Source organism: Hyperolius riggenbachi, chromosome 2 (assembly GCF_040937935.1).
Source record: "Hyperolius riggenbachi isolate aHypRig1 chromosome 2, aHypRig1.pri, whole genome shotgun sequence".
Classification (NCBI taxonomy): Eukaryota; Metazoa; Chordata; class Amphibia; order Anura; family Hyperoliidae; genus Hyperolius; species Hyperolius riggenbachi.
Genome location: NC_090647.1, coordinates 432,217,880 through 432,241,792, shown reverse-complemented (window position 1 = coordinate 432,241,792; position 23,913 = coordinate 432,217,880). Strand labels below are relative to the sequence as shown.

Genomic DNA, 23,913 nt, shown 5'->3' with positions numbered 1-23,913 from the left:
TTGCACTGGTGGGCGGCAGACGATCTGTGCGCTTGCGGAGCAGTTTAGCCGTGCATCTCAAAGGGGCCTTACTCTTTTGGGGAAGCAGAATTTCCTTTTTATTTAGGCATATATCAGAATATAAAGAATTTACAGCAAAGAACATATAAAAGAACACTCACCTATCCTTTCAGTTCTGAATGTTTTTGAGAAGCTGACTAAATGGTTGGAGAACCAAACCCTGATTTTATATTGCAAAATACTGTGGTTATCAGGGTCTAAAAACAAATCCTTCATATGGCATCCAACTTTTCGCCCATGCCTCTTGAAGTAAAGCTTACAAGCCAGCGATCTGGAATTCAATCTGCATAAATCAATTGAACAACATTATTTTTAATACCACTCAATTATTATTTGTTTAAATTACTGCATAAGATCAAGGAAGTAAAACAAAGAGGTAACATACTTCAATGTAAAAAAATAGTCGATGTCATCTGGAGCATCATTTTTCCAATCCCATGTACAATTTAGATTGGTGAGATTATATACTGTACACGATACATTGCTTACATAGACTGAAAGAAAAAATAAACATATTTAACTACAGATTTAACATCAGCCATGAAAACCAAAGAGTGACACAGTTTGAAATAATATCAATACGTACACAGCAGGATGCCAATGCCATATACAGTGGGATGCGAAAGTTTGGGCAACCTTGTTAATCATCATGATTTTCCTGTATAAAGCATTGGTTGTTAAGATAAAAAAAATGTCAGCTAAATATATCATATAGGAGACACACACAGTGATATTTGAGAAGTGAAATGAAGTTTATTGGATTTACAGAGAGTATGCAATAATTGTTTAAATAGAATTAGGCAGGTGCATAAATGTGGGCACTGTTGTAATTTTATTGATTCCAGAACCTTTAGAACGAATTATTGGAACGCAAATTGGCTTGGTAAGCTCAGTGACCCCTGACCTACATACACAGGTGAATCCAATTATGAGAAAGAGTATTAAAAGACAAGAAAATATGTGCTGTCCGATTAGTACAATAAAAAAACATACCAATCAAGTCACTGTGATCTCCTGGGCCCCTCTTTGCCATTTCCGCCGCCCCCCGCCGCAATCCTGGCTTCTAATCGCCAGTTTTAAGCAGTGTTTGCAAACAAAAAACATGGCCGCTAACCAGGAAGTGATGTATATATATATATATACATATATATATATATATATATATATATATATATATATATATATATATATATATATATATATATATATATATATCATGTTACAGTATACAACAAGTTTTTATTACCAGTGCACTCCTGTCAGGGATTCTCACAGTTTCTCAGCATGACATGCTGAAACAGAGAGCAGAGGCCTGTCTGTTAAGGAATAAACAAAGCACACACACAGAGCCTGCAGGGGGCCTGCAGAGGGCATGCATAACTTCACCCTATCACAGCAGAGGCAGCATTCTTCTCTGTGTCGACAAAGCCTGACAAAGGAAAGAAGAATAGTTATAGTACAGACAGTGCAACTAGAAAAGCCTGCAGTAATCCAGAGCACATTGGAATAGGTATAGGAAATTATATGATAGAAGAAATAAGGCTAAACATTTTGTTACAGAGTCTCTTTAAGCGAGTCAATTTTAATTCTCTCCCCCCCCCCCTTTTAATTTTCTCTGAAGAGTAGCAACATGGGGGTCTCAAAACAACTCTCAAATGACAGAAACACAAAGATTGTTCACCATCATGGTTTAGAGGAAGGATACAGAAAGCTGTCTTTGAGACTTCAGCTGTCTGTTTCCACAGTTAGGAACATATTGAGGAAATGGAAGACCACAGGCTCAGTTCAAGTTAAAGCTCAAAGTGGCAGACCAAGAAAAATCTCGGATAAACAGAAGCGATGAATGGTGAGATCAGTCAGAGTCAACCCACAGACCAGCACCAAAGACCTACATCATCTTGCTGCAGACGGAGTCACTGTGCATCGTTCAACCATTCTGCGGACTTTACACAAGGAGATGCTGTATGCAAGAGTGATGCAGAGGAAGCCTTTTTCCCACCCAGAGCACAAACAGAGCTGCTTGAGGTATGCTAAAGCACATTTGGACAAGCCAGCTTCATTTTGGAATAAAGTGCTGAGGACTAAGGAAACTAAAATTGAGTTATTTGGGCATAACAAGGGGTGTTATGCATGGAGGAAACAGAACACAACATTCCAAGAAAAACAAGCATCTGCTACCTAGAGTAAAATATGGTGGTGGTTCCATCATGCTGTGGGGCTTTGTGGCCAGTGCAGGGATTGGGAATCTTGTCAAGTTGAGGGATGCATGGATTCCACTCAGTATCAGCAGATTCTGGAGACTAATGTTCAGGAATCAGTGACAAAGCAGAAGCTGGAATGGCCATCTCAGTCTCCAGACCTGAATATAATCGAAAATCTGCGGTGTGAGTTACAGAGAAGCCATCAAACCTGAATGAACTATAGATGTTTTGTAAAGAGGAATGGTTCAAAATACCTTCAACCAGAATCCAGACTCTCATTGGAACCTAAAGGAAGCATTTAGAGGCTGTAATTTCTGCAAAAGGAGGATCTACTAAATATTGATTTCATTTCTTTTTAAACAATTATTGCACACTTTCTGTAAATCCAATAAACTTCATTTCATTTCTCAAATATCACTGTGTGTGTCTCCTATATGATATATTTATTTGGGTGTTGTCTCTAGGTCAATAGTTAGATGATCAGTAAAGTGCATTTACCAATATTCAACTATTGACTTAGCAAAGATACTTTTCGTCTGGGTTTTTAATACTTCTGCTATGAGCCCTCCATCCACACAGAGAATCGGCAAATAGCAAAGCCTGCACTCCTGCCTACCAGGACTGGATTGGATGGGTCGGTGCAGGTCCAGGGGGTCTCTATCTCTCTCTCTCTCCTTCCTTCTCTCTTTCGTCTTCCCTTTCCCTCTCTTTGTCTCCCTCTCTCTTTCACTTCTCTTTCTCTTCCCTCCCTCTCTCTCTCATTCTCTCCTCTCTCTCTCTCAACCAACATCAATTAGAGTTATTGGTTAGGAGGTGTCAGTATAAAATAATTAGTGTTAGGAAAGGGCAGGAGGAGTGTAGCTTTACCCGCTAGGATTAGGATGTTAAAGTTGGGTTTTAGGAAGTGGATTCTGTCAACAAATGTAATGGGTTAACAATAAGAAGCGGAGGTTAGGAATAGCATTAAGAAAGGCTTAAGATTTAAGGAGACGTTAAAGTGGTATGACACTCAGCCTTTCCTCTTTGTTGTAAAAGATTATTTACATCATAGTCTACTACCACAAAAAAAACTGTAGCAGTACAGTATTCAAAGAATTAAACATGCCACATTGTTCTTCAGTGGAAAGCTCCTTGATTCAGTGGAAAGCTTATGGCCACATCCAAAGAGGTGTTACCATTATCTTTTGTTTACATTCATTCGACGGATATATTTAGTAAACATTAGCAGACTACGGAAACTGAGCTGTACTGAGATGAAAAGCAGATAGAGCAGAGAAGTGATCACTAGATTTTAATCTATAAATACAGCAGCTATGAAATACAATGCAATGTCAGCTTTCAGAGGATATAAACTGTACGTTGGGAATTTGTAATTCGTAAACAGACAATATTACCTGTGCAGAAAAGCAAATATGAGAATTACATGTTAAATAAAATTTAGGAAAACACATTTTCTATGAATGTCATGTCAGAGTTTTATCCCTCTTTAAGGTTAGGCATCGGGAAAGGGTATACATTATGGGGAAGGTAGGCTTAGATGTTATGAGAAAATGAACAATGAGAGGGTGGACAGTGAGGGTTAGGCATTGAGAGGATAGATTTTGTAAAATGTATCAGTAACTAGCAGTCAAATTATGGTGGAGAAATATGTAAAGCACATGTTACACAGCCAAATCTGCCCAAATGAATGGCACCCACATAAGACATGCAGTGTTTTTGTATGACAGGAGATATTGGCAGCGCTTCCAGGCTGTACCTGAGTTGACCAGCAGCATAGATGTGCAGATCCCACACACGGGCAGATTACACAACTTTCATTCAAAACATCTGCAGCAAAGGAGGACGTTCGCTTCAATGACAGCCTGTGCACAGATTGTACAATACTAGACTCTTCCACAACGATGACGTGCCCTCTCGGAAGAGACCTATTCACTAGCTAAATGTTAAAATATAGTATGAACCTGAGGCTGCTAGCCATAAATGGTCTACACATTTTCTAAAGCACAGGGGAAAAGATTGGCAGCACTCAATCAGGCTGCAACTAAAATTAAATCTATATGCAGTGTTTTCTTCACCTCTCTGAAATACCGGTACCAGTTTCATCTAACAATAACATGGTTCCATTCACTCACCTTGCGGAGCAAAATAAATAAACTCTGTTTTTTTTCCTTCAGAATAAATCATATAATTTTCACAAAGGGCTATGGAGACTGTTGCAATGAACCCCGGATGCATGCGAAGATGAACAGTTTTGTAGTTTTCATGCAATATGTCCTAGAAAATTAAAAAAAAAAATACCACTAAATTTGTCACACTAATCTGAAAAGCTACTGAGAAATGGTGTAATTGTGATATCATCATCCCCATTAATTGGAGGCTTCTGCATAATCACAGCTATGGCACCTTTCTGTTTCCAAAACCTTAACCATATACAGTATGTATAATGATTCCCAAACCTTCCTGAATAGACAGGGGCTGATGAGTCATATCGACGAAACTAGTTGGGTGGAGCCATAGGAGCGGAGCAGAAGCTGGACGAGCCCGGGAGAACTATATTTGTTATTCGAAATTGTTTGGGGAATTTGTAAGTGCACTAGCTTTTTTTAAAAGTTTTAATAAAAACGGAGTTACACTATATGTGGCCTGTTTGAGTCCAAGGCATTTTTTACACTGGAGGAACGATCATGACATGTGACTCAAACGCTCAAACGCTGATCTGTGCTGGGTGGGCCATTATATTTGGTGAGAGGCTAGAGTTTTATTCTGGTGGAGGCACAATGGGTGCTAACAGTGTGACAAAGGAGCACTGATGGGGTTGTGGATATCTGGAAAACCATACAGTGTTGCACTATTGTAATGTCATTTTCTGTTACATGTATGGAGTTATGAGGAGCGAAGGTGGAACATGTCTGGGGCAAGTTTTGCTGATCGTATTGTGACAGCCACATAATTTGGTGAGCGCAATCTTGTTTATTACTGAAGGAACTGCATAGGAAAGGGTCGCCGGCACCAAAGGAAGCTTATGTGGACTGTCAAAGTCAAATGTGGAATTGAAAGGACATTGTGTGGAATGCTAATATTGGGACTGTGAATTATATGTGACCCCTGCTTAGTTTCATAATTGTATTTGCATAATTTTATTTTATCTTATTTTAATATTTGTAGTGTTGAGCGCCCTGTTTATTCATTTATTCTAAAAAAAGGAATTTACTCACCTGACAGAAGTCTCCTCTGGCCGGCCTCTCGCGCACAGCTCCCCGGACGATCCTCCTGCAGTCTCCCGCGCTGAGAGGAATAGCAGGGCTAAGGGAAGATGGCGCCCGAAGCCCTGTACTGGAGACACAAGTAGTCTCCAGTACAGGGCTTCGGACGCCATCTTCCCATAGCCTTGCTCTGCCTGCCGGAAGACTATGCAGGCTGGAGTGGGGCTGTGGGCTTTGAACTGGCAGTACAGTACAAAATGCATAGAGTCCCCCTTTAAAACCAATAGCTCAGTCTCCCCATATGGCACAAATACACGACCTGAGGAAGGGCTATGCCTGAAACATGTCGTGTGCAATGCATGCTCTGTAACTGTATGACCTAATACAGATTACTTTAAGAAGCTTCCTGTGTGCCGTCTCCGTTTTTGTTCCTGCTCCTGTGTGCAGGAGTGGTGTACCTGCAGGAGTCTGGCATTAGCTTCCAGGCTTAGAGACTGATAGGCCTGTTAAAGGTGTGTTATAGTGTGATTGTCTACAATTTATCTATCTGGGCGAGGAAACATTATAATTAAATCTCACAGCCATTCCCCAAGACAGTTACCGTATTCCAAGTTGTTTTATCCAGAAATCGACATGAAAAATTGTAACAGATGTCACTTTCTTCCATTGCAGATGTTTCTTCTGCATCCCAGGTAAGATTTACTGCATTTGGACCATAATCAAATTTCTTAATGTTGGGCTGTTTAAGAAGAACTGTAAACAGGTAACTATATCTTTAAAAATCAACTGCATCATATGGTAATAACAACGCTAATAAATCTTGTGTTGATAATTTTCACCAAATATACTTACGTTTTTTCATGTTGTCTGTCACGTTTAACTGGTGACAAATTTGGATTAAAGCCAACAAGAGCATCCATAGTGGTGTGTGGCCTTTACAAGTCATCACTGAAACTGGCTCCTTAAAAATAAACATTAAATCATGTTATTTCTGCACTGGGTGCTATATTACAACTATGTGTTTGTCGGGACTAGTGCTGGCAGTGGTAGAATGTGCCTTTGTTTGGGTTGAGAGCCATTTTGTCAGACATGGCACAAATAAAGGTTGAGAGCAGAATACAAAGGCAATCTCCACTAAGGTGGCCACACACATTACAATTTTTTTTTTATATTGTTTTGATTCAACCAATTCAGTCCAATTTTTTACTTGACTGAGAGTTTTGAATACATTTCGGGAAAAAAAGATCATAAACAGTAAAGGAATTAGTTGGGTTGAAGAACATTTTTATCTCATCATTATCTTGTAACGATTGTGGAATTCTCTCTGTGATCAGCGCACAAGACGTGCGCTGACACTGCGGAAATCCTCCACAAGCGTATAATTTGAGGGAACCCAGCAAAAGGTGCAATGCACCTGTAGAGGGAAGTTCCTGTCGGCAGGTGGAGCTGTGGAGTGCAGAGGAACAGCTCCTCTGCCCTGCCACAGATGCCAGACAGGAATTGCACGAAGGGAAGAAATGCAGGGCAAGATAGCCCTGAAAGAGAGAGACCAAAGCGACAGAGGGTATGTGTGTCCACCAATCTAGTCACCACCCTGCGACGGCGGACACACAACCAGGAAGATAAAGTGAGAAGGCAATCGCCAGAGATGGCGGTTGCTAACAGCGGCACAAGACCGAATAAGCACAGATGAGGAATGTCTGTATGTCCACCAATCTAGCCGCCAACCTGCGACGGTGCACACACAACAGAGGAAACCAAGTGAGAACACAATCGCAAGAGAAGCGATTGCAAAAGAGAATGAGCACAGGGATAGAATGTATGTATGTGCCCCAATCTAGTCGCCAACCCGCGACGGTGCACACACAACAGCAGATATGAAGTAGGAACGCAATCGCAAGAGAGGCGATTGCCAGAGGTGACCCAAGGCTACAGCAAGGCGGAGCACGAGAGTAGCAAAGGCACAGCAAATCATACAATGAGAAGATAAGGAAAATAACAAACGCTAACTAAACGCGAACACCGCACTCATTCGCAACAGCGAACGCGTTTTCTGCGCGGCCTCCGCGTGATAAGCACAACAGAGACAAGCACGCCTAACTAACCACCGACAGACAAACATGAAACAGAGGACGCGAGCGCTTGCTTAACGGTTACCTCACCGAGCCTCCAGCAAGCGTTCGTAGCAGACAAGACAGATACACGAAAACAGGAATAAGTGAGAGATACGATCCACTGCTCTTTCCGCCAGAGCGAGTGTGATCCAAGTATAGAAACAGAGCTAGCTGGATCCACTGCTCTTTCCGCCAGAGCAAGTGCGATCCAAGTACAGCAAGAGAGATGAAGATCAGACGGATCCACAGCACTAGTGCAAGGCGAGTGCGATCCAGGCAAGACAGATCAGATGAGATAGCTGGTAGCAACCGCTGCTCCAGCTATACTCCAAGAACAAAGATCAGAACGACTTCCTGTCGACCACCGCTGGGACAGGACAATCGCAACAGACAAACAAAACAGATATGCAATCCTAACTGCACTAGGGAACCTGCCTAGTGCAGTCCCATAAATTACTCTAGGCTAATCTTCAAACAATAAGCAAGGCTGACACTCCAGGAGTGTTTCACAGGACAAACCCTTATGACCAGCCCAGGTCTGTGATATCACATGGTATTTATAGTACAAACCTCCAGAGGATGTGGCTAGGTAATTTGCATGACAAACGTATGCAAATTCCTCAGCAGCAGCAAGCTGCAAAACTGACAAAAGGTCTCTCTTCCAGAGACCTGCAGAATGCAGACCTGAAAGGTGGTCAAAAAACTGTCTGCCTGCGCAGGCAGCTGAGCGGATCATTACATATCTGCTTTGCATTACAATTACCACTATACATCACATTGCTACATAAAAAAAATCTTCTGTAATGACATAGAAGATTTTGAAAATCCAGCCCTGCTGCAAGAAGAGAGTTTCAGTGTTAATAGTGGGCTAAGTGTATGTCTGTGAAGAAGTTAGGTGAGGGTAAGGAAAGATAACATGGCCCAGTGGCTAAGAGGAGGGGTGACACAGGATGAGTAGGTGAGGGCTGAGAAGATAGGTCAAGAGTAGGTAGGTGATCATAAGGGACATGGCTGGGATTATACGGCGGTAGGGAGGCATGATTAGATAAGGATGAGGAAGGTTGAGATAATGGGTGGAAACAGTCGCTGGGGACGATCAATAGACATGGGGGGAGGGGTGTTTGACACAATCACCACAAAGGCAGGAGAGGGTCATGAGAGGGAACATGCAGGGTAAACACAATAACTTGGAAAATACCGTACATGAGTAGGCGAGGGCAAGGAAAGGTGATATAAAGGATGGACATAGCTTATAACATGGTGGGGTGGAATGTAGATATCCGCACTGTACCAAGTAAAAACTGACACTGTATAAACTGATCCATTTTCCATTTACATTGATCAGTTTGTTACATTGAGCATCCATTTTTCATCTGGCTTTCCGCTTGGTACCTGACGCTGCATTTCCTCCATCACCGCTGCCGCCATCCATTCTGGTCCCTCACGCTAGGTATACCGATCTGAGAGCCCCAGCAGAAGCATCTCAGGCTCCCATTGGTTTTCAATAGACCAAAGGGAATCGTCCCTCCCTAGTGAGAATTTTCAATGGTCCACTATGACATGCAATGGGAGCTTGAGGCACTTCTGCTGAGGCTTTGGGATTGGTATACCAGAGTTTCTTCCCTGAAGGAACCCAAATGGATAGCAGAAGCAGATGCCCCAAATGGATGGTGGCAGCCTAGTGAGAATTAACACTGCCCATTCTTATAGGCTAGTAATGATTCAGTTGCACATACCACCTATACTTGCGTTCCGCAATGCAAGTGGACTGATGTGAATGGATCCCATGGCTTTGTATAGGATCCATTTGCATCCATTTCGATCGGTTCCTTCAGTTCCATAAACATAATGTTATTTCTGGCAGTGTGAACCCAGCCTTACTCTCAGGAACCCCACATCAACAAAGGGTTAGGGCCCTTTCACACCGGGGCCGCATCCCACTGCCAGGCAATGAAAGTCTATGGAGATTTTCATACTGCCACGGTATGGCACAACGTGATGGAAATGATGTTTTCACCACAACCCTGACGCTGGTCCAGAACTACATTACCACACGGCTTTTGCAGCGACTTGCAGCGATCTGCATCAGCCCGGAAGTCATGCTAGTTTATGGTGAAGCGTAGATTTTAAAAACATTAGCGACAATGATGTTGCGTCGCGCATGCGTGGAATTGTTTTTTTACATTACGCTTCGTGCACTTCCGCATACCCGAAGCAGGAAGTGACCACAAACACGCATCGTTTCCTGCTTGGCCCAATTCCAGATGGGGAATACCGCATAGTAATGTGGTATTCCCCGAAGGCCTCTTTTTGCCAGCATGGCTGCCAGTTTACAGCGTGAAACCGGCCTTACATACAAACCCCATACAGATAGTGTCTTGGCAGGGAAAAATGTAGCTCTAGTTATGCAAAGTGAGAGTGATATTCACCTTCATCCACCCAAGATGACTTTCCCAAACCATCCTGTTAGTTGTTATAACTATTGAAGTCTCTCCACTCATAACAATTGTTCAATGGCTGTAACTGAACAAGGGGTTTCAAATGGTACAAAAAGCTTGAAATAGAATATAAAGACCAGGGGCTTAGCAATAGGGGTTGCAGAGGTTGTGACCTCCCCAAAGGCCCCTCCCTACAATACTAGCTCTCTATTGGTCCTGTGCTCATAATAATCACTTCTATAAATACTTTGAATAGTGGTAATCATTAACAAACCCTTTTTGAACCTCTGACACTGTAGTTGCTATTGGCAGGTTTTGGTGTGCAGTATCAATTGCTATGTATAGAGTGCTTGGGGGGGCCCATTGTAAAACTTGCATCGGGGCCCACAGCTCCTTAGCTATGCCACTGATAAAGACACCATAGTTTACATATCAGGTATATAACAGATCCTTTACCCATGTGGAAAAACATACTTTAAATAGTTTTGGACAAAACAGTTGACACACTGGGCTTTATGAAGCACTGACAATGAAAGAAATTCACGTTTTGAGATCACTCATGTGACATTATCAGGGATGATATTCCTTTATGTAAGTACACTCACATCACTACTCACCTGCAGATTGCCAGTGGTTCTCTGAACACATCACCAGTCACAGTTGGAACAATATCCAGGTGTGGGATTTCCATTCAGAAGCTGTACCTTTTGATTCTATAATAGTGCGATATTTGCCGAAGGGGATATCTGTGGATTTTCAGTCCAAAAGTGAATGCATGCAGAGAACAAGTTCCTTAAACCTGGCTTGTGCAATTCAAACTGAAATCACACCAAAACAAGGAAGTCAGCAAGGAGGAACTGTGTCATACATGAAAACACGGAATAAACATTGCCTGTGCTGTAGTGTTTCCCTCAACTACTCATTGTTAAGTTAAAATGATCAATTTGCATAATTTATTGCTGCATACCTTATGTTTATCAACACGTATTCATTACTTTTCTTTGCATCTATGGAAAATGTGTAACAAGATAAAGTACTACTGTGTAACCACAGTAGCAGTACTTTGTGTATGCTGTTTGGAGTACTGTTGCCACAGCACTGTCCAGAAACTCCCATTTCCTGCAGGAGTAATTAACTGCACCTTATTTATCCAGTGATTGGTGCTTATGTCTACCAGTCTGTCTACTGTCTACCAGTTTCTGTTGGAGACTGTGATGATGATGATGTGTTTTATATGCATATAAAAAGTTTGCATCCTGAAATGAGGTTTACAATCAATCCTTGAAAAATATAGGGCTGAACTGAAAGCAAAGAGATTTTTTTTAAATGAAACTGGAATGTTCAGTATGTTCAATGCCTTTTAACCCATTTGCAACTTCAATAGAGTTATATCATTTGAGCTAAGTGCACTGCTTTTGACTTCAGTCAGCAGAACTGTAAATTCTTAGAATACTTTGATTTGTCTTTACAAGCAGAAAATATAGAAACCGAAAGCAGAAGTCCTCTGTTATTGTCTCACACTGCCCCCTAGTGACACGTGGCCATAAATACACATTGCAGCAGTACTAATTAGAAGCAGAGAAATGTAACAAAGAAATAAAAATGTACTAAAAAAATGGCCTAGAGCACTTTATAAATTGGCTTCTAAATAAACTAGCTACTAAAGGGTTAAATCCAAATAAACACTCAATTTTTGTTTTAAATAGTGTGGTAAGGGGTTATAATCTCTTTAGGGTTGTATGGCTCTCCTATGTCCCTTTATGTAAAAATGTCCATAAATTGTGACATGTACAGAGGTGTGGAAAGGACATTTCTTCTAGAGTGACTGAAACAGCAAGTAATAATCTTTTTTATGTTTGATTTTTGTTTATTTATTTTCAGGGGAATGAAATAGAATCTCTGACACATTACTGTTGCACACCCTCATTTAATATCCCCAGGTGTTTCAAATTATGTTTCAAAGCCTCAAGGGTCCTTTCATGCTACTTCTGTTGCATTGCAGTGCAATTATATTCCAATGGCACTTCTACACTGGTGTGTTTGAGGTGCAGTTATTTCTGTCAGAATAACACACAGCATGCTCTGTGTTACAGGTCGACAAGTGCAGTAACGGTTGTGGTGTCAGCATGAGTCTGTGTACTGTACAGTATGGTCCACTGTATGCTTTTCAACACAGTTGTGTGGTGATCCCATTGTTCATTAGAGATGGCCCGAACCTAGGATTTTAGGTTTGCAAACCGGGTTCGCGAACCTCCACAAACGTTCGCGAACTTGCGAACTTTCGCGAACCGCAATAGACTTCAATGGGAGGCGAAATTTGAAAACTAGAAACATTTATGCTGGCCACAAAAGTGATAGAAAAGATGTTTAAAGGGGTCTAACATCTGAGTTTTTGCATGGATGAGTGGGATAGACACCAAAAGTCCCGGGGAAAAATCTGGATTTGACGCGTCACGGAACAGCCGTGAGAAACGCGGGCGAATTGAAAGGATCCGCACAGTCCAATTTCTGATCGCTCTCTGGCTAAATTTGTGCAGCCATTGCAGTAATCAGAAACCGGCATCCCTGGTTTTTCTTTTTTTAAATAAAGACAGTCCTTTCCCTCCATCCACCAAAAGGCACAAGCCTGCTGCAGAGTGTCCCTGGCTTCAAGCTGTGCTGATGGCCCATCCATCAGGTATCGTTGATAAGCACGATGGCAGAAGCAATTTAGTTGCGGAAAAATCAGACATTCTGGCTCCCTCCCAGCAGGGGAGCTGACACGTAGCTTGCTGCCACAAGCTTGAAAGAACAGTCACCTAGGAATGACCTGCTGTAAATCCCAGAGGTATATCATATTCCATAAACTGCTTTATATGTCATATTTTCTGTGTTGCCAGGCTGGCAGACCCTCCAAACTAACAGAGCATGATGGGCCCTGGCTGGCGCTGGTTCTGAGGAAATTTCAGAACATTCTGAGGTAAAGACTGCCAGTTAGGCAGTTCGAAAGTGCCCTGATGATACCACAGGGGTCCCACCCCTCATGTTTGGTATCAGGCTGCTGGGTAAATCGAGACAGACCTGAAAATGTTAGTAAATCTGCCCTTGACCTGTACGGTTCTGTGAGAGAGAGCCCATATAGGGTTAGATATGATTTCTGGTCCCCAGGACAAGGGGAGGACCCATCTCACATTCTAAGGGGGTGTGTGGCTCCCTCACTTCCTCCTACTGGATCAGGGGCATAAGAATAGCAGAGGAGACAAACTCAGTGTCCTCCACCCTGAAACATCATCCTGATTTCATCTGTGCCAGCTTGAGGATATACTGGCATCCACCTGGTCTGAACTCTGAACTTTCATTGAAACCAAGAACTTTACAAGTTTTCCTACAAAAGGACATCTTTCCAGGAACTAAGTATTTTTTTCTCCCCTTTATTCTCATACTGTGTTATCTCATGTCTCAATAATTGTTGATTTTAATAATTTTCTGTATATATTAATTATTTATATTGCCGTGAATAAAGACTTTACCCAAAGTCATTCACTGTTCCGCTACCCTATTATTCAGCATACACAGGAACTGAACTCAGATCTCTGGAGAGACGCTACTACTATTGTTGACATCTAGACATAATAGAGTGTGTTTAATTGTTTTTTTATTCGCAGGATTAGTCAGTCAGTCGGGTCCACTGGCCCATACTAGTGGTGGTGGCAGTTATACCCTGAAATCGTGTGTAAGTTGTATTTCCGTAACCCCACAGGCTCCCTTCTGGTAGGGCTGCTGCCCAAATTTCTGTCGGTTTCTGCACAAAGATCGCGACCAAAGCTTGCATGGTCTGTGTGCTGAAACCGATTGGAAGGCAATTTGCAGTCTGACCACTAGGGCTCCTGTGACAGCGAAGCAGCGTTTTAAGGGCAGAAATCACATTGCATGCTAAATTTGAGGCCTAAAGTGCTTTAAAACATCTTGCATGTGTATACATCAATCAGGGAGTGTAATTAGAGTACTGCTTCACACTGACACACCAAACTCACTGTGTAACGCACTGCAAACAGCTGTTTGTGTTGTGACGGGACGGCCTTGCTGGACTGGTGTGCACCATGGCGAGAGTGCAGGCAATAGCGGTTTTCAAGTCTATATGGTCGCCAGGCTGAGATAGCTCAATGACAGAACAACAGTGATTGTCCAGCTGATCGAATTTGGTCTGTCCACAATGAAGCAACAACCTTATTTTCTTTGGTGTGCCACCTCCCGAGACATAAATATAGCCGGCGGTCATTGCTTCATTGTGATATGCAAGCCCCTTCACCGCGGCAAGGTAACGAACACGAAGGGGAATTGACACATGTACATGCCTTTTGTTTTGTTGTTGCAACCGCAGTGCAGCCAGAAAAATTAGGCAGGCATGTACACGCAGCAGAAAAATTATTATATATTATATAAAATTCAGGAATCCGCCTGGAGTCCTGGTGGATCCTGTTGGTGGTGGCGGAGAAGTCAGTCAAGCGGCCTGCAGGCAGAGATGCTGTGTGGGGACCGACTTAGTCTTGGGGCAGGCAGTCACACGGCGTGCAGGCAGAGATGCTGTGTGTGGGGACTGACTTAGTCTTTGGGCAGACCTGAGCGTGCTTTGAAGACCAGGCATCTGTTTTCAGATGGACTCTTGACCCAACGCTGTGTGCCAGAGATGTCACCACTTGCCTTTCAACATCACGGTACAGTTTAGGTATCACCTTTTTTGAGAAAAAATTGTGGCCTGGTATCTTCCACTGCAGTGTGTGGCTTTGCTTTTGTGTGCTGCTTTTCCTCGGGTGGTCATTCCATTGCAGTTTGTGCTTTTTCATCATGTGCCTTTGTAAGGTAGTTGTCCCTACGCGGGTCTTGGTCTTTCCACGGCTCAATTTTTGGTGGCAGAGAGTACAGATGGCATTGCTCTCATCTGAGGCAAACACACAAAAAAATGTCCACACTGCTGAGCCCTGGGGTGATGGCACTTTGCTGGTGGTGGCCGACTGAGTGTTAAGTGGGGTGCCAAAATCAGAGCAGGAGGCGGAAGATATGTCACGCTTCCATGCGGAAGCTGAGAAAGATGAGGGGTTCTGTGTTAAATAGTCAACTACGTCCTGACAATATTGGTGGTTGATGGCACATGCCTTCTTCTGAACACTGTACTTTGGTCGAGGGCCACATGAATACACGACAGCGCGACCTCGAACAGACCTGCCAGGTGGCCTGCCTCTGGCTCTGCCTTTTGTTTTGTCTATATTGGGGGGAGATGAAGTGAAAGGTATGCACTGACTTGACTAATACAATGTACGGTTAAACAGGTGCAGTGAACAGGTATGCAGTGACTGCTGGTACAACAATGTGTGGTTACACAGGTGCAGTAAACAGGTTGCAGTGACTGGTATTACAAATATGCAGCTGCCTGTCTCACACACACACAGGTACCCTGAACAGGTGCAATGACTGGTGGTATTAACAATGCGTGCGCTCACGTAGGTATAGGTAGGTAGGTGCACTGAACAGTGAACAGGTGCAGTGATTAGGATTACAAATGTGCAGCTGCCTGTCACACACACACATGGACTGCAATGACAGGTGCAATGACTGGTGGGATTAACAATGCGTGCGCTCACGTAGGTATAGGTAAGCGCACTGAACAGTGAACAGGTGCAGTGATTGGGATTACAAATGTGCAGCTGTCTGTCACACACACAGGTAGTCACTGAATGTGCAGGGCCTGGCAGTGGCACAGTAGGAATTAAGGTGCCAAAGGCCAGCTGCGACTAACTGACAGGGCTGTATATAATGCAGGTGGATGACAAAAAAAAAAAATAGATCACAAGAACAACATTAGCTCTCAAAAGAACTGTTGAGCGGTGCTTTTTTAGCAATAAGAATCAGCAAGGAGCAAGCTAACAAGTCTACAAGAGCCTAACTAAGCTTTCTCTATGTGAGTCTGCAGCAGCTCTCCCTTCTCTAAATACTGCAGGCACATGAGTGAGTCCACTGCCTGATGCTGCCTGCCTTTTATAAGGAAGGGGGGAGGGCTCCAGGAGGGAGTGTAGCCTGATTGGCTACAATGTGCCTGCTGACTGTGATGTAGAGGGTCAAAGTTGACCTTGATGATGCACTATGGGGGCGAACCAAACTTCCGCAAAAGTTCGTGGTTCTGCGTGATCGCGAACCACAAAAGTTCGCCGGGAACCGTTCGCCGGCGAACAGTTTGGGCCATCTCTATTGTTCGTGATGAGGGTATTTGCTCATGACCTTTATGGTGCATAACAACATGCAGACTGCTTAGATGAATTAAATGGTCATAGTAGCTCTTTGCCCTAGTGCACACCAGAGCGGTTCGGCTGCGGTTTGCGATCCGCTTGCGGGTGCGGATCCGCTTGGGTAATGTATTTCAATGGGCTGGTGCACACCAGAGCGGGAGGCGTTTCTGCCTCCAATGTTAAGTATAGGAAAAACGCAAAACCCATGTCAAACCGCTTGGTATAGCGGTTTTCGTAGCGGATGCAGATGCGTTTTTGGACAGAAGCTGTTCTTCCAGGCCAAAGTGTACTTCCTGTTGTTCTGCTTTGCATGAGGGATTGCAGAGAAGGTTTGTGCAAGATGTCTAGCACGTGGTTTACGACTGAAAATTTAATTATTTAGATCCAGAATTGTCCAGAGCTGTATGACAAGACATTGCCTGGACATAAAGATCATCAAAGGCTTAATGACATCTGGAGAAACATTGCCCATGACTTTCTGGGTGAAAAATGGGATAATTTGTCACCAAAAGCCAAAGATGCAAAAAGTGAGGGTATTTTTTTTACATGTGATGTTAAGTGTTTTAAGTTGAGTATTTCTGCACTGTGGCTACAATATGTGAAGACCCCTCCCCTAAAAGGTTAATTAGCAAATTATAAGTGTCATTACCAGATGTCTCTCTTGCAGTTTCTGTCTCTCTATAGCCATCTCTCTATCGAAACAGCACGTACATGTGTGTGTATGTATGCACATGTATTATGAATTGGGTTGTTATAGTAAAGTTAAGAGCATGATCATTGATTAATAGTGATGGGCCGAACCTCTGATTTTAGGTTCGCGAACCGGGTTCGCGAACTTCCGCGGAAGGTTCGGTTCGCGGAAAAGTTTGCGAACCGCAATACACTTCAATGGGGAGGCGAACTTTGAAAAATAGAAAAAATTATGCTGGCCCCAAAAGTGATGGAAAAGATGTTTCAAGGGGTCTAACACCTGGAGGGGGGCATGGCGGAGTGGGATACACGCCAAAAGTCCCGGGGAAAAATCTGGATGTGACGAAAAACAGCATTTTAAGGGCAGAAATCACATTGAATGCTAAATTGCAGGCCTACCGTGCTTTAAAACATCTTGCATGTGTATACATCAATCAGGTAGTGTAGGCCAGTGGTTCCCAACCTTTTCCGGCCCGGGGAACACTGTCTGACCAAATTTTTCTCCGGGGAACGGCGCGGGGTGGGGGGGGGGGGTGGGGGTCGGGGTTGCGGCCCCCGGTTGTTTGCGCGACCCCCGGTTGTTTGCGCGACCTAGTGGACAGTGCCGTGTGCAGCAGGCTATGGGGGGGGGGGGCTGGGGTGCGGCTGCATAGCTAGCATAGTTGCCCCAGTGTAGGGAGTTTAGTTGCCTCAGTATAGCTAGTATAGTGCCCCAGTATAGCCAGTATAGTGCCCCAGTATAGTGCCCCAGTATAGCTAGTATAGTTGCCCCAGTATAGCCAGAATAGTGCCCCAGTATAGCCAGTATAGTGCCCTCCCGCCCGTCCCCACGGCCGCCACTGTTATTACCTTAACAGCCAGTATAGCCCCCCAGTATAGCTAGTATAGTGCCCCAGTATAGTGCCACAGTATAGCCCCCAGTATAGCTAGTATAGTGCCCCAGTATAGCCTGTATAGTGCCCCAGTATAGCCAGTATAGTGCCCCAGTATAGCCAGAATAGTGCCCCAGTATAGCCAGAATAGTGCCCCAGTATAGCTAGTATAGTGCCCCAGTATAGCCAGTATAGTGCCCCAGTATAGCCAGTATAGTGCCCAAGTATAGCCAGCATAGTGCCCCAGTATAGTGCCCCAGTATAGCTAGTATAGTGCCCCAGTATAGCCAGTATAGTGCCCCAGTATAGTGCCCCAGTATAGCCAGTATAGTGCCCCAGTATAGCCAGTATAGTGCCCCAGTATAGTTCCCCAGTATAGCTAGTATAGTGCCCCAGTATAGCCAGAATAGTGCCCCAGTATAGCCAGTATAGTGCCCTCCCGCCCGTCCCCGCGGCCGCCGCTGTTATTACCTTAACAGCTGCCGCTCTCCCCTCTCCGGCGCATGTGTTTATTCTAGCAGCGTATCTCCGGCTGCTCTGTGTGATGCGGAAGGAAGCAGGGCAGCGGCTTCCTGTAACGGCAATATGTATCGCCGTTACTATGGTAACCGAGCCCTGCCTCCTTCCGCATCACACAGAGCAGCCGGAGATACACTGCTAGAATAAACACATGCGCTGTGGAGGGGAGAGCGGCCGCTGCTAAGGTAATAACAGCGGCAGCCGCGGGGACGGGCGGGAGGGGGAGAAGAGGACGGCACACCAGGCAACGTTCCGCGGCACACTAGTGTGCCGCGGAACACTGGTTGAAAAACACTGGTGTAGGCCATGCTGGACTACTGCGCAACATGGCGAGATTGCTCTTCCTCACTGAGTGATGTCAGGTAATGTGTGACTGCCTTCTCAACTTTCCATGGCATTGTTAAAAAGCTTACGTTTTGTTTTTAAATTACATTTTCTACTTGCTGTGTACTTGTTCAGTACCGCTACAGTGAGAATCCTATGCAGGCGGGCAAGTCTGGCATAGTGTTGGGCGAACATCTAGATGTTCGGGTTCGGGCCGAACAGGCCGAACATGGCCGCGATGTTCGGGTGTTCGACCCGAACTCCGAACATAATGGAAGTCAATGGGGACCCGAACTTTTGTGGTTTGTAAAGCCTCCTTACATGCTACATACCCCAAATTTACAGGGTATGTGCACCTTGGGAGTGGGTACAAGAGGGAAAAAAAAATTAGCAAAAAGAGCTTATAGTTTTTGAGAAAATCGATTTTAAAGTTTCAAAGGGAAAACTGTCTTTTAAATGCGGGAAATGTCTGTTTTCTTTGCACAGGTAACATGTTTTTTGTCGGCATGCAGTCATAAATGTAATACATATAAGAGGTTCCAGGAAAAGGGACCGGTAACGCTAACCCAGCAGCAGCACACGTGATGGAACAGGAGGAGGCGCAGGAGGAGAAGGCCACGCTTTGTGAGACACAACAACCCAGGCCTTGCATGAGGGCAAGAAGCGTGCGGATAGCATGCTTTGTACCGCCATGCAGTCATAAATGTAATAAAGATAAGTGGTTCAATAAACAGGGACCACGCGGCAACGCTAACCCAGCAGCAGCACACGTGATGGAACAGGAGGAGGCGCAGGAGGAGAAGGCCACGGTTTTTGAGACACAACAACCCAGGCCTTGCATGAGGACAAAAAGCGTGCGGATATAGCAGCAATGCTTTTTGCCGCCATGCAGTCATAAATGTAATACAGATGAGAGGTTCAATAAACAGGGACCGGAAACGCTACACCATCCCAGATGTTCATTGGTCATGTTACTTGGTTGGGGTCCTGGAGTGTTGCGTAGTCATTTCCAATCCAGGATTGATTCATTTTAATTTGAGTCAGACGGTCTGCATTTTCTGTAGAGAGGCGGATACGCCGATCTGTGACGATGCCTCCGGCAGCACTGAGACAGCGTTCCGACATAACGCTGGCTGCCGGGCAAGCCAGCACCTCTATTGCGTACATTGCCAGTTCGTGCCAGGTGTCTAGCTTCGATACCCAATAGTTGAAGGGTGCAGATGGATTGTTCGACACAGCTACGTCATCTGACATGTAGTCCTTGACCATCTTCTCCAGGCGATCGGTGTTGGAGGTGGATCTGCACGCTTGCTGTTCAGTGGGCTGCTGCTGCATGGGTGTCAGAAAATTTTCCCACTCCAAGGACACTGCCGATACCGTTCCCTTTTGGGTACTAGCTGCGGCTTGCGTTGTTTGCTGCCCTCCTGGTCGTCCTGGGTTTGCGGAAGTCAGTCTGTCTGCGTACAACTGGCTAGAGGAGGGGGAGGATGTCAATCTCCTCTCTAAAGTCTCCACAAGGGCCTGCTGGTATTCTTCCATTTTGACCTGTCTGACTCTTTCTTCAAGCAGTTTTGGAACATTGTGTTTGTACCGTGGATCCAGAAGGGTATAAACCCAGTAATTGGTGTTGTCCAGAATGCGCACAATGCGTGGGTCACGTTCAATGCAGTCTAGCATGAATTGAGCCATGTGTGCCAGAGTCCTACCAGAATCCTCATCATCCTCTTGTGAGCGTTGTGATAGTTGTTGTGATGCATCATAGTCGTCACCTTCCTCCTGGTCTGCTTCTGCTGACCATTCGCGTTGAATTGTGGAAGTCCAACGTGCACCGCTCTGGCCCTCGTCAGTGGTGGCATGAAATTCCTGCTCCAACTCCAGCTGTTCCTCCTCCTCTTCTTCGTCATAGCTGCTGGGGCCAGCGTTCCCTGAGGCGGATGGCCTGATGTTGGTACCATCACGCTGATCGTTTTCTCCTTCAGATTCCCCCAGTTGCATCATGACAGCTGTTTCCTTGATTTTTAACATCGACCTCTTCAGTAAACACAGCAGTGGTATGGTAATGCTGACTGAAGAGTTGTCACTGCTCACAAGCAACGTGGATTGCTCAAAATTTTGGAGGACTTGGCAGAGGTCCAACATGTTGGCCCAATCGGATCCACAGAAGCTTGGCAGCTGTCCGGATGCGCCTCGGTACTGCGCCGTCATGTACTGGACCACTGCACTCTTCTGCTCACAAAAGCGTGCTAGCATGTGCAGCGTAGAATTCCAGCGCGTAGGGACATCACACAGCAAGCGATGGTGGGGGAGATTGAAGCGCTCCTGCATCTTGGCGAGTGCCCCCGAAGCAGTACTGGAATTTCTACAATGTTTGGCCACTCGACGCACCTTCAACAGAAGATCGGCCACGCCTGGGTATGTCCTCAGGAACCGCTGAACTACTAGGTTCATCACGTGCGCCAGGCAAGGGATGTGTGTCAGCTTAGCCAACCTTAAAGCGCGAATGAGATTACTCCCATTATCACACACAACCATGCCCGGTTTCAGGTCCAGCGGTGCCAGCCACAAATCCGTCTGTTCCTTTATTCCCCTCCAAATTTCCTCCCCTGTGTGCTGCTTATCCCCAAGGCAGATCAGCTTCAGCAACGCTTGCTGACGCATGCCAACAGCTGTGCTGCACTGCTTCCACGATCCTACTGCTGCTGGGTTAGCGTTTCCGGATGAGGTACAGCTTTGAGATGCGTTGGAGGAGAAGGAGTCAGAGAGGTAGGTGCTGCTGTTGTTATCCAGTGGGAGGGACGGCGGTGCAGCTGTTTGCGGCGTGGGCAACACCCGCGCCGTAGCAGGTGAGGAATCGCTGCCAGGCTCCACAAGGTTCACCCAGTGCGCGGTAAGGGAGATGTATCGACCCAGGCCGAACGCACTCGTCCAGGTGTCAGTGGTGAGGTGAACCTTGCAGGCAACGGCATTCTTCAAGCTTCGGGTTATTTTGCTGACCACGTGCTCATGCAACTCAGGCACTGCAGAGCGCGCAAAGTGGTAGCGGCTGGGAACCACGTAACGTGGGATGGCCACTGACATCATGCCCTTGAAGCTGTTTGTCTCCACCACTCGATATGGCAGCATTTCGCAGGCCAGAAGCTTGGCTATGCTGGCTGTTACTGCCACGGCCCGGGGGTCATTTGCTGGCAATTTCCTCTTGCGCTCAAACATCTCCGACACAGACAACTGAACCGTAGCGCTGCACACGGAAGGGCTGTTGGTTGTTGTGTTTGATGAACACTGGGAGACCTCAAGAGCACTACTCCGGAAAGTGACAGTGTCAGCGTCGTCTGATGTTTGTGAATGTTGTGAACCACGCAATGGCTGGGCTACTGCTGCTGCTGAGGCGGGTCAGGTGGTGAGTCTGGTGAACCCAAGGGAGGCAGTGTTGCTGCCGGTACCCTGACCTGCCGCGTTTGCCCACAGAGTGGGATGTTTGGATAGCATGTGGCGGCTCATGCTGGTGGTGGAGAGGTTGTTAATACTTTTCCCCCTGCTCAGGCGAGTCTTGCACACCTTGCAAATCGCCATGGTAACATCCTCAGTGCAGTCTTCAAAGAAAGCCCAGACTTTGGAGCACCTGCCTCCTTGCTGGCGATTTCTGTTTCCTCCTCTTTTGCCTCTCACTCTAACTTCCACGCTTGTGGTGCCTGAAATTGCGCGCCGCCTACCTTGTGGCACAAGGCGAACTCGTGCAGCAGTGGGTTCTTCAACAGACTCATCTGTGCTGCTGCTACGACGGCGATGTTCTCGTTCACAAATAAAATCTGGGTCTCTGTCCACATTGTCCATACCCTCCTCTTCCATCTCCTCAAACTCGTCATATGTCATTGTGGGGGGCCGCCGCCGTGGAGTAGAGCTCCCCAGAACAACCTCTGCGCAGCTCACTCCAACGTCGTCTTCCAGATCTTGTCGGCCGACCTCCTGCAATTGCAACCCCTCCTGCCCAACTTGCTCTGGGATTTGGGTTTCCGAGTCCTCCTCGGACTCGCCTTGTATTTCAGTGCGCGGTGCATTTCCCACAGTTAATGGTTGTGAATCCGGGCACAACATTTCTGGCTGTTCCTCCATTGACCTTTCATAGGTGGAAGTTTGTTGGGCTGGGAATAGCTCCTGCGAGTACCCCATTGTGTCCTGAGGTAATTCATAGGACTGGTTATCTGGCAGTTGTGTGCGTGGTGTCGCTGCCGGTTGTGTCAGCTTTGTGCCCACTGGCTCCTTGTAACTGGCTGAGGACTCGGACCTCGTGCGTGATGTGCTGGTGCTGCTTAACCCACTGCTGGACGCTTGAGAGGTCATCCAAGTAATTATCTGGTCCTGTTCTTTTGGATTTGTGAGGGTTGTTGTCCTGGACAACATGGGCGGTATTGAGTGGGTTTTCTTGGGTGCTCCCCTGTGGCCTGTACGTGAACCGTCAGGGGAAACACCTCTTCCCTTGCCCCTTCCTCTTTCACCGGATTTCTTCCTCATTTCACTTATCCTTACAGTACACGCTGACTGGCAGCAGTACAGTGGCAGTACAGAAATGCTATACAGTACCACTATTCCCAGCAGCAACACAGAGCACAATGCTATACAGTGGCGGGTGAGCGGTGTACTACTGTTCCCAGGCCCAGCAGACACAGAGTGGAAGTAAACACAATGCTATATAGTCTGGCTGAGCGGTGTACACAGAGTGGCAGTACACACAATGCTATATAGTCTGGCTAAGCCGTGTACACAGAGTGTCAGAAAACACAATGCTATATATAGCGTGGCTGAGCGAGGTGCACAGTGGCAGTACACACAATGCTATATTAGTCAGGCTAAGCCATGTACACAGAGTGTCAGAAAGCACAATGCTATATATATAGCGTGGCTGAGCGAGGTGCACAGTGGCAGTACACACAATGCTATATAGTCAGGCTAAGCCGTGTACACAGAGTGTCAGAAAACACAATGCTATATATAGCGTGGCTGAGCGAGGTGCACAGTGGCAGTACACACAATGCTTTATAGTCAGGCTGAGCCGTGTACACAGAGTGTCAGTAAACAATGGTATATAGTCTGGCTGAGCGGTGTACACAGAGTGTCAGTAAACAACGGTATATAGTCTGGCTGAGCGGTGTACACAGAGTGGCAGTAAACACAATGCTATATATAGCGTGGCTGAGCGAGGTGCACAGTGGCAGTACACACAATGCTATATTAGTC

The 23,913-nt window shown here is 45.6% G+C and overlaps 1 protein-coding gene across 2 annotated transcripts in view; it reads right to left on the bottom strand.

Annotated features, from left to right (window-relative positions):
* LOC137544541 (granulocyte-macrophage colony-stimulating factor receptor subunit alpha-like) overlaps nt 1-10,824 on the bottom strand; it is a 63,367-nt gene extending 52,543 nt beyond the window's left edge. The window contains exons 1-6 of one of the 2 annotated variants that reach the window (XM_068265637.1): nt 10,634-10,824; nt 6,317-6,425; nt 6,066-6,217; nt 4,394-4,535; nt 446-554; nt 162-343 (exon numbers count right to left, since the gene is read on the bottom strand). In XM_068265637.1, the coding sequence (XP_068121738.1) occupies nt 162-343; nt 446-554; nt 4,394-4,535; nt 6,066-6,217; nt 6,317-6,410 (679 nt within the window). In that variant the 5' untranslated portion in view covers nt 6,411-6,425; nt 10,634-10,824. The remainder of the gene's footprint in view (nt 1-161; nt 344-445; nt 555-4,393; nt 4,536-6,065; nt 6,218-6,316; nt 6,426-10,633) is intronic. The other variant, XM_068265638.1, reaches the window with a different exon arrangement.
* Nucleotides 10,825-23,913: the final 13,089 nt, after the last annotated feature.